General features: G+C 46.8%; 1 protein-coding gene and 1 pseudogene across 3 annotated transcripts; both read right to left on the bottom strand.

The window, feature by feature from the left end:
* Positions 1-1,222: 1,222 nt before the first annotated feature.
* On the bottom strand, positions 1,223-5,723 carry LOC113431859 (uncharacterized). Of its 3 annotated transcripts, none has more exons than XM_087953201.1 (2): positions 5,458-5,723; positions 1,223-3,437 (listed from the first exon to the last, which is right to left on the bottom strand). In XM_087953201.1, exon 2 carries the CDS (start codon positions 3,345-3,347, stop codon positions 1,944-1,946), a length of 1,404 nt encoding a protein of 467 aa, XP_087809327.1. In that variant the 5' UTR covers positions 3,348-3,437; positions 5,458-5,723; the 3' UTR covers positions 1,223-1,943. The 3 variants fall into 3 exon arrangements, with proteins under 3 accessions (XP_087809327.1, XP_026549904.2, XP_087809326.1); XM_026694119.2 differs by having other exon boundaries at positions 5,540-5,696; XM_087953200.1 differs by having other exon boundaries at positions 1,223-3,434; positions 5,540-5,693.
* A 1,208-nt stretch (positions 5,724-6,931) lies between these two features.
* Positions 6,932-9,599, bottom strand: LOC148131746 (uncharacterized; annotated as a pseudogene).
* Between the last annotated feature and the right edge of the window lie 285 nt (positions 9,600-9,884).

Here is a 9,884-nt window from a genome sequence, read left to right as displayed (position 1 = left end):
TCAGCAGCCTCAGGAAGGCTTCAACCCCCCACTTTTGCACCAAACAACCTGAAGGAATATCAATCCTTCCATCCTCCACCGCTCAGTCAGAACTGGAGAAGCTTCTGGGAGGAGAAGGGAAATGTTTTCAAGGGGAAAAAAAAAAACCCCAAGAGATGCCCTTTTGGAAAAAACATCTTAGGGACAAGCAGGACCATGGAGGATGGAGGCTCTCCATGGAGACCCCTGGCTCCACTTTCCCCCTTTTGAAATCAGGCAGACGCAGGCTGGACTTGTGGGGGGCCTTAAAAGAGCATCTAGTCCACCCCTCCGGGCACAAAGAGAAAGGGAGATTCGGGTTAAGAGTCAGTGGGTGGGGGGAGCACAAAAGGAAGTCCACTCTGCCCTCCGATCCTGGCATGAAGCAGCCCCCTGATCACCCCACCCCCACCCGAAGATGCAACCCTCCCCTCCCTGAGGCTCAAAATCTTCCCCTCCCTCACCTCCTCTGCTTCTATTTTAGGGTGTCTTGAGTTGTCCTTCCAAACTCTCCCTGTAGTGAAGGATGCTGGGCCCCTCCCTTTGATGCTCTTGGGAGGCTACGGGGGGACTACTTGGAAGAGGGGAGGGACAGGAAAGAGGCCTTGAAAATTGTTCAAATTAAGTTTGTGGAGCTGAAGATTGGGGGTGGGGAGGGGAAAAGAAACGTTTGGGGTATCCAGGGCAGTCGGGGTCGAAGGGCCGGGAGAACCCAGTCGTATGGGTGTAGGTGTCCTTATTTTCACCCCCTCCCCAGATTCTCCCCCCCCCCAAAGAAAGTGGGAAAGAGAAGCATAGATGTTACTTTCCTTGCAGCCCAGAGAGTTCCTGGGGGTCCATCAGGAAGGCCTTCCCCTTCCCCTCATTTTCCTCCCCCCTCCAGGCCCCTGAACAAGGGTGGATCTTGGTGGGACAGTTCCCCATTCCACCTCTAGGTGGCATCTTCCGGTAGCCTCTTGCAACAGGGTTCCTGCTCCGCCTCTAAGAAGCATGGCTTCCTCCTCTAATAATTGCTGGGAACCATGGGGCCTGGATTCCTGAGCTTCCTCCTCCTTTTCCTCCCCGCAGCCCGTTTCCTCATCCGGGGGAGGCCCAAGAGCCACTTACTCAGCCCACTTTGGCTGCCCAGCATGGCATAATCTGACCACCATCTTGTCCGCTTTGACCCGCCCAGCCCATCTCCTGAAAAAGGCCCCCTTGGTTATTTTGAACAATGCTTTTATTAAGGATTAAATGCATAGAAAGAAAGTGAATATATGAAAAAGACAATGAAAATAAGGGTGGGGGAATCCTCCAAAAAGGTAATAAGAAAAAGAAACTTTTCCCTCCTCATCCTCAGCCAGCAGATTCAACATCAAAACTTTTATCACTAAATAAACAACCACATTCATTCCACTCTTCACCCCATTTTCTCCTCTCTAACTTTTCAGTTCTCCTCATGGATCAACAAAATCTAGTAAAAATTAAGAGAAATACCTGGTTCCTTGAATTAGGACTGAAGGAACTTATCAAAGAAATCCATTCCAACTTGTAGTCCCAAGTCCAGGACTTCCTACACTCTGCAAAACATTGTATGTACTCCAGACATACTTATCTTTTTTTGTAATCAAGTTACTAATGCGACTTTGCAAGTAAGATATTCTCACAATTCCAACATTTACACCCTTTTTGCCTCACTGTGTACTCCCTGATGTTATTTGAGGTTCCTTCAGTAGGAAAAACATTTTACTCAAACCAAACAATTGTAGGATTTCCTTCTGTCACTGTGCAAAATTCCTGGTAAACATTAAAATGTGAATGTTGGACAAAAAAAAAGGCTTTCCAACATTATTCACAGCTGAAGAGATTTATCTCTATGGACTTTCTGGTGCTTTTCTAGCTTTCATTTACTAGGAAAATGTTTCTCACTTAGTGCACTTGTAAGCCTACTCTCCTGCGTGATTTCGCGTGTGCATGCGAAGGGTTGAAGGATGGGCAAAACATTTCCCACACTCCTGGCATTTATATGGTTTTTCTCCAGTGTGGATTCGCTGATGCATCACAAGAGTATCTTTCCGAGCAAAACACTGACTGCACTTTGAACATTTGTGAGGTTTCTCTCCAGTATGGATTCGGCTGTGACTTCTTAAGGAACCTGAATGAGCAAATGTTCTCCCACAGTCCAAACATTTGTAGTTTTTTTCCCCTGTGTGAATTTTCACATGACTTCTAAGGGCTGATGAGCTACTATAAAATCTTCCACAGTCGATGCATTGATGTGGCTTCTCCCCTGTGTGGGTTTTATGATGGCTCCGAAGGTTTCTCCTGCTTACAAAACATTTTCCACATTCCATGCATTTGTATGGCTTCTCTCCTGTGTGGAGCTTCTGATGGCATCCAAGGTGTTGTTTTTGGGAAAAGCATTTCCCACACTCCCCACATTTGTAGGGCTTCTCCCCCGTGTGGATTCTCTGATGAATCTGAACATGGGCTGGTGTAATAAAACTTTTCCCACACTCCCCACAGCTATGGGGCAGATCCCCTTTGTGCCAATTCTGGTGATTCCGAAGTTCAGAAGAATTCACAAATCGTTTCTCACATTCTGGGCACTCATAGGGTTTCTTTCCAGTGTGACGTCTCTGATGTACCACCAGGGTTGATCTCAAGGTGAAACATTTCCCACATTCAAGGCACTTTTCGTTTTTCTCCCCTCTGTGTGTTTTCTGATGACTCCGAAGAGATGAACTATAGGTGAAACATTTTCCACACTCAAAGCATTTGTAAGGTTTTATTCCTGCATGAATCTTCTCATGACTCCGAAGAGCTGAACCCTGGGTGAAACATTTTCCACACTCAAAGCATTTGTAAGATTTTATTCCCACATGAGTCTTTCCATGGATCCAAAGACCTGAGTTCTGAGAAAAGCTCTTCCCACATTCCCAACACTTGTAAGGTTTCTCCCCGGTGTGAATCCTCTCGTGGTTTCTGAGAGTGGCTTTTTGACGGAAAAATTTCCCACATTCCAGACATTCGTAAGGTTTCTCTCCAGTGTGGATTTTCTGATGTGTACGAAGGTGTGACTTTTTACTAAAGCATAAGTCACATTCCTCACATTTATAGGGTTTTAGTGTTGGGGAGCTTCTGAGATCTTTGGAGTTTTTCCCAGAGAAAGATTTCTCACCCTCCAAACCTTCACTGGATCCACTTCCCACATGGATCTTCCTGTGGGTCAAAAGGAGGGACCTGCGAGCAAAGGATTTCCCACACTCTGGGCATTCATGGGTTCTTTTGGGCGTTCTTGGAGTGCTGCTTGTGTCTGACGGGGGATCCGAGAGTTTCCCACGCTTCATGCTTTCCCTTGGCTGCTGCCTGGGGCTGAATTTTTACTATCACTTGTTAGTTGTCTTGAAGGTAAATCTTCGGTCATAGTTGTTTTCCTGCTGATGGAAAAAAAAAAGAGAACATTATTTCCTTTCGAGAAACACAGAAAATCACAAAATGGTTGAAGGCAAGATGCTGACATTTCTAATCTGCTCAGAGAGTGCTGTAAAGCCCTATATATCTAAGTCGAAGTGCTATCGCTATTGCTAATAACAACCGCAACAGTGAGGGCAGAATTAGAGTTCTTCAGCAAAGTGGTCATGTGATGGATGACTCGTGTAATGACCACTTTCCTCAGGAAAGGAGTTTGCAGCCCAGTTGTAGTTGTAAGTAGAGGACTGCCTATAGCAGTGCTGGCTAACCTTTTTCAGCTCCTGTGCCGATAATTGCGCGGGCGCTCCTACACCCACGTGCCACAACCCAAAAGGCGATGAAGCTGAGCCCCCCCACCTCCTGCACATGCGGCGCACGATCATCCCCGCATTCCATCCACTGAGCAAGCGTGCATGACCCCCCCGTACGTTGTGCATCTCTGCGCATCCGCACGTGTCTCCTGCACAACCCCGCCCTCCCCACATGGGCGCCAGATATCCGACAATGAGCTGTCGGGCGGCGGCAATGTGTGCACGTGCGCAGTAGGGCTCTTCCAGGCGAGCTCTCGCGTGCCGCAGAGATGGCTCAGTGTGCCACTTCCGGCATGCGTGTCACAGGTTCGGTAACATGGGCCTATAGGAAACACAAAAGTCAAGGCAAAAAGTTTCACTGCATTGCTGTTTTGTGAAATAAAGATGAGAAAGAAATGAAGGCAAATATACTTTATGTGTCCCAGGATGAAGTTGCAGGATCCAATCTGAGTCGGTCACCGGGATCCGAGGTTTTGTCTTCCGAGCTTTCGGACTCGTGCTGGAGCCCATCTTCAGGGAACTTCTCTCTAGCAGAGTGTGTGTCCTGTTGTGTGTGTGGTGTGGTTGTGTGTGTAGACCACACACACAACAGGACACACTCTGCTAGAGAGAAGTTCCCTGAAGATGGGCTCCACTACGCATCGGAAAGCTCGGAAGACAAAACCTCGGATCCTGATGAAAAATGCTTATCTTCCAAACCACAATTTAATCAAGATTTAGATCAGCCCAAATGGAAGAAACCAGCAGGATGAAGTCCAACAGGGACCCATGCACAGTTGTGAGTAGGAAACCTCAAAGGAAGAGAGAGAGACCAGATGGGGCAAAGCTTGTGTGAAAAGGGCAGATCTCCTCCCATTCCCCCATCCCACAACCAAAGAGGTCCAAGCCCAGTTTGGAATTGAAGTGGGATGCCGGCTGACCTTGAAGCAGCATCTGGAGGAGATACCACCCTTACTTTCATCTCCCCCCACCAAGCATTCTGCCTCCCCTGGTCCATGGCAGCCACTCACGGAAAAGGAAGTAGAGGAAACCACCCGCTTGCCTCAAAACCCCCTTAAAACCTTTGCTTTGGAAAACATCCCCCACGAAGGGCCACATCCCAGCCCCTTCTGGGCAAAACAAGGAAAATGTGTGGTTTTATTTCCAGATTCTACCGAGCTTTTACATTCAGAAGCAGAATGAAGATCAGAACAAAGGATTTCATTGTTCTCCTTTTAAACTGAACTCAAAAGAAAAAGGATCTCTTGTGGGTTTAAAACAACATGAATACAATTCAATTACTTTAAAGCTTTGCTTTCCCTCCAAACTCTCCCCTTCCCATTGCAATGAGGTCAGTCCGCGTTACAAACCACAACAAAGGTTTTAAAGCCCCGTTTACTCCTTTTTTTTTTTTCCAACTGCACGTGCGGGATCTGGATGCTTCAGAGACTTCGTGCTTTGACAGACCACAGAGAGAACTTCTGAAGCAACTTACCCAAATCTCCTTCCCGGATCTCCGAGCCCTCCCGAGCCCCCCCGAGGAGCCTTGGCCGGGCGAGGAGGGGGCAGATCCAGCCCGGGGAGGGAGCCCCCTTTGCCCCCTCCGGAGGGAAGGGAGGGATCCGCTCCCTGCAGGCGACGCCAGAGCCGGATCTCCCCGAGGAAAACCCGGCAAGCGCAAGAGCGGGATCCCTACCTGCCTTCCTCCTGGCGGGGGGAAGATCTCCCCGAGGAGGAGGAGGAGGAGGAGGGGCGGCCTGGAGGGAGAGCAGCCTCACCTGCCACGAGCGGCACCCAGGAGCCTCTCCCGACGAATCCAGCGCCGATCCTGCAAGGAAGAAGCAGGAACCGCGGAGGAAAATGGCGATCCAGAAAGCGGGAGGAGGGGGCGAGGTTTCGGGCGGCCTCTCGGATTCGACCCCCCGCCTCCTCTTCCTCCCCCTCCGCCCCACCCCTCTAATCCCCCCCCCCCTCCCCCAGCCGGGATCACGTGCTCCGAAGCTTCCTCCGAAGGTCGCCGGTGTGGAGGGTTCCTCTGCCCATGGGAAGAGCGCCCCTCCCTGCAGGCTGGAAGTGGGGTTTCCTAATCCCCAGAGACCCCAAGACGGAGAAAGAGGAAGGTTTGGGGGAGGAACCCGGATCTCCTCCTTGTTCCCATAGGGGCAACGCCACACAAGAGGAGAACAGGCCAGCCAAGCCACTGCAAAATGAAAATGGTTTATTTTTATTTATTGCTATGCGCCTTTATTATTTTTACAAATAACTCCAGGCAGTGAAGTATACTTCCCATACTTCTTCCTTTGCCTATTTGCCTCACAACAACCCTGTGGGGAAGGTTATCCTGAGAGAGGGACTGGCCCAAGGTCTCCCAGATGGCTTTCATGGCCAAGGCAGGACTGGAACCCATGGCCTCAGGCTTTCTAAGGGCCATGCCGGAGGTCCTGGGTGTGGATTGGGGATGGTCCTCTTTTAAGATGGGTGGATTTCAGCACCCAGAGTTGTGTTTTTCAAGACAGGTGGACACAATGAAATGTATTGCCTTTATACACTTATCCCCTTTTGTAAATGCCCTGAAGTTTATCAGTGGTTTATTCCAGGTAGTCCTCAACTTACGGCATAGAGGTTTCCCAACAGGGCAAATAAGGTGACTTGTGAGGTGTCTGGTTTCTGTATTTGATAATCAATGAATATAAACCAATAACTACAGCTGGTCCTCGACTTTCAACCTTAAGTGAGTCTCGGATCATTATGGATCCGGGTCGTGAATACCTTCTGTGGGTGGGGTCCATCGTAACTCCGAAACGGTCGCAGGTTGAGGACTGCCTGCAAGGACCCTCAGGGCCTGAGCTGAGAAGGGAAGATGGCAGAGACCCCCACAGGAGGGGCCACAAACAATGAAGCCCCCTTTGTTGGCAGGAGGGGCTGAATGCTCACAGGGGCCCATTGGGGGGTGGGGTGGAGGGATTGGCAGCATGAAATGGCAGAACGGCCCCTTTTCCCTATTTCCAGTTGACCTTCCGTGTATCCCAGGACTGGACCTTCTTCCCAAGGAGCCTTAAATCTATGGTGAGGAAGAGCCTCCATCTGACTTGACGCGCATCTGGGTACCAGGAGCCTCTGGGGAACACATAATTGTGGGTACACTATAGAACTAGACAAGGAGCACTCTGGGAAAGAAACTGTAAATTGACAATGGCAACTACATAAAATGAAAATTGATATGAAATGTTTTATAGGTGGCATTTACCACTGACCAGATTAGCAAACATATTTAAAAGCATGTCTGCCAGATGCTGGAAATATAACCAGACACCGGGGACGTATATGTGGTGGACATGAGAAAAAGCAAAGAAATATTGAACAAAAATACATACTTGATTAGAAAAAATGGTAAAGAAACACACAGATTTTAAGCCAGAAATATTCTTGTTATGCATAACACTGGAAAAAATATGATAAAGGGAACCTATATTTAATATTACATGATTTCACAGCAGCAAAAATTGTTGTTGCAAAGCACTGGAAAATTGAGGGAATACCTAAAGAGTGATTTTAAAAAAATGGAGTGTGCAGAAATGGACAGACTGACACTAAAAATAAAACAAAAAGAAGACGCAGAGTTTTTTTTCAAACATGGGATTCATTTTATAGATGGTTGGATAGTAGAGGTAGAAATTAGGAGTGGGGAAAGTATTAATATATATATAAATAGAGCGATCCAGACAATACGCTGTTCACCAAGCACTTATGTATGTAAAGTGAAAATATATAAACTGTTAAAAAAGTCTTTTTGTGGGAACCAAGGGCAGATGAATAGGTAGCTGTGGAAAGAGGGGAGGAGTGACCAAGCAACCTGCTAGCACTTTGAGTGGACTGTGACCGCTGACATCTGGAAGGGGGAACTTTTACTTTTTAATTAGGTGAATGCCGCAGGAACTTTTAGAGTTGGTTTTCACCGGCTGTGCCGATACGGTGTGGAATCTACCTGACTCGGAGTACTGCTTTCAATGGGTACATTATTCGGAAGGCTGACATATGTTCTCAATGGGGATCATGCCAAAGATGCTGGAGAAGGATCTAGGATGCAAGAGACCACAGCTCCAGAATAGTTTATTTGTGGCTCAGTGTTGAACTTTGATGCTCTCTGACCATTTAAGAATTTACCAAATACCTAGGTGCCTTCACTTATGAATGGAACAACTTATCACCGGAAATGCATTCGCAGATCTGATCATAAAGTACCTGTGCACTGCAAAACATTATATATACACTCCCTAGATACTTAAAACCCTTTTGGGTAAGGACTCTGCTAAGTCACTTATGCTGCTTGGTGTGCAAAAATCCTCACACTCCCAACATTTACGGCCTTTCCCCTCATCTCTTTGATGTTGCTTCCCTACCAAAAACATTTTCCCCAGGCCAAACATTTGCAGGATTTCCTTTCTGTCACTGTGCAAAGTTCCGGGTAAATTATAAGATGTGACCTTAAGAAAAAAAGTTTCGAATGTTGTTCACAACTGAAGAGGTTTATCTCTGCTATGGACTTTCTGATGCATTTTTAACTTTGATTTACTAGGAAAAGATTTCTCGCACTCCGCACACTTGTACGGCCACTCTCCTGTGTGATGTCTGGTGTGCATCCGAAGTGCTGAAGATTGGGCAAAACATTCCCCACACTCCAGACATTTATATGGTTTCTCTCCAGTGTGGATTTGGCTGTGACTTCTAAAGGAACCTGAATGAGTAAATGTTCTCTCAGAGTCTAAACATTTGTAGTTTTTTTTCCCCTGTGTGAATTTTCACATGACTTCTAAGGGCTGATGCAGTACGATAAAATCTTCCACATTCATTGCACTGATATGGCTTCTCCCCAGTGTGGGTTTTATGATGTATTCAAAGTATGTGCTTGTAAGCAAAATATTTTTCACATTCTATGCAGTGGTAGGGCTTCTCTCCTATGTGGAGCCTATGATGCCTTATGAGGTTTTGTTTTGGGGAGAAGCATTTCCCACACTCCTCACACTTGAATGGCTTCTCCCCTGTGTGGACTCTCTCATGAACCTAAAGCTCTTTTCGTGGAACAAAACTTTTCACACACTCCCCACATTGATAGGGTTTCTCCTCTTTGTGCCTCATCTGGTGTTTCTGAAGTTCACCAGAATGCATAAATCGGATCCCACATTCTGGGCATTGATAGGGTCTCTATCCAGTGGTGTTGCACCAGGGTTGATTTCGATGTAAAACATTTCTCACATTTGAGGCATTTTTCATTTTTTTCTCCTGTGTGTGTTTTCTCATGTTTCCGAAGAGATGGACTATTAGTGAAACATTTTCCACACTCATAGTATTTGTAAGGTTTTATTCCTGCATGAATCCAAAGATCATGGATCCAAAGACCTGAGATCTAAGAAAAGCTCTTCCTGCATTCCCAACAGTTGTAAGGTTTCTTCCCTGTATGGATTTTCTCATGGTTTCTGAGATGGGCTTTTTCACGGAAAAATTTCCCACATTCCAGAAATCGATAAGGTTTCTCTCCAGTGTGGATTTTCTGGTGCGTAAGATCTGACTTTTGACCAAAGCGTAAGTCACATTCCTCACATTTATAGGGTTTTAGTCAGGTGGAGCTTCTGAGACCTTTTGCTTCATTTCCAGAGTTCGATTTCTCACCCTCCAAACCTTGACTGGATCCACTTCCCACATGAACCTTCCTGTGGGTCAAAAGGAGGAACCTGCGAGCAAAAGATTTCCCACACTCTGAGCATTCATGTGTTTTTTGGTAGTTTTTTTTGAAGTGCTGCTTTTGTGTGATGGGGGATCCAAGAGTTTCCCACCCTCCATGCTTTCCCTTGGCTGCTGTTAACTTTCTACTGTTTATAGTTGTTTTCCAGGTAAATCTTTGGTCACAATCTTTTTTCCACAGTTAAAGGAAAAAGAAGGGAAGAATTATATTTATCTTTCAGACACGTAGAGAATCATAAAATCTTATCCTTGGCAGGGACCTTGAGGGTTTTCCAGTCTGACCCTCTGCCCAGGGTAGGGTGCTCAGTACACCTGAGGCAAAGTGTTGGAGACCCTATAACTATAAGAGAGATGTCCTCAACATATGACCATTGTTGGGACTGG

Source organism: Notechis scutatus, chromosome 2, assembly GCF_049901735.1.
Source record: "Notechis scutatus isolate UNSWTSFEM ecotype Mainland chromosome 2, rNotScu1.2, whole genome shotgun sequence".
In the NCBI taxonomy this organism is placed as follows: domain Eukaryota; kingdom Metazoa; phylum Chordata; class Lepidosauria; order Squamata; family Elapidae; genus Notechis; species Notechis scutatus.
The sequence above is the reverse complement of the archived record's forward strand: the minus strand, read 5'-3'. Positions and strand labels throughout refer to the sequence as shown.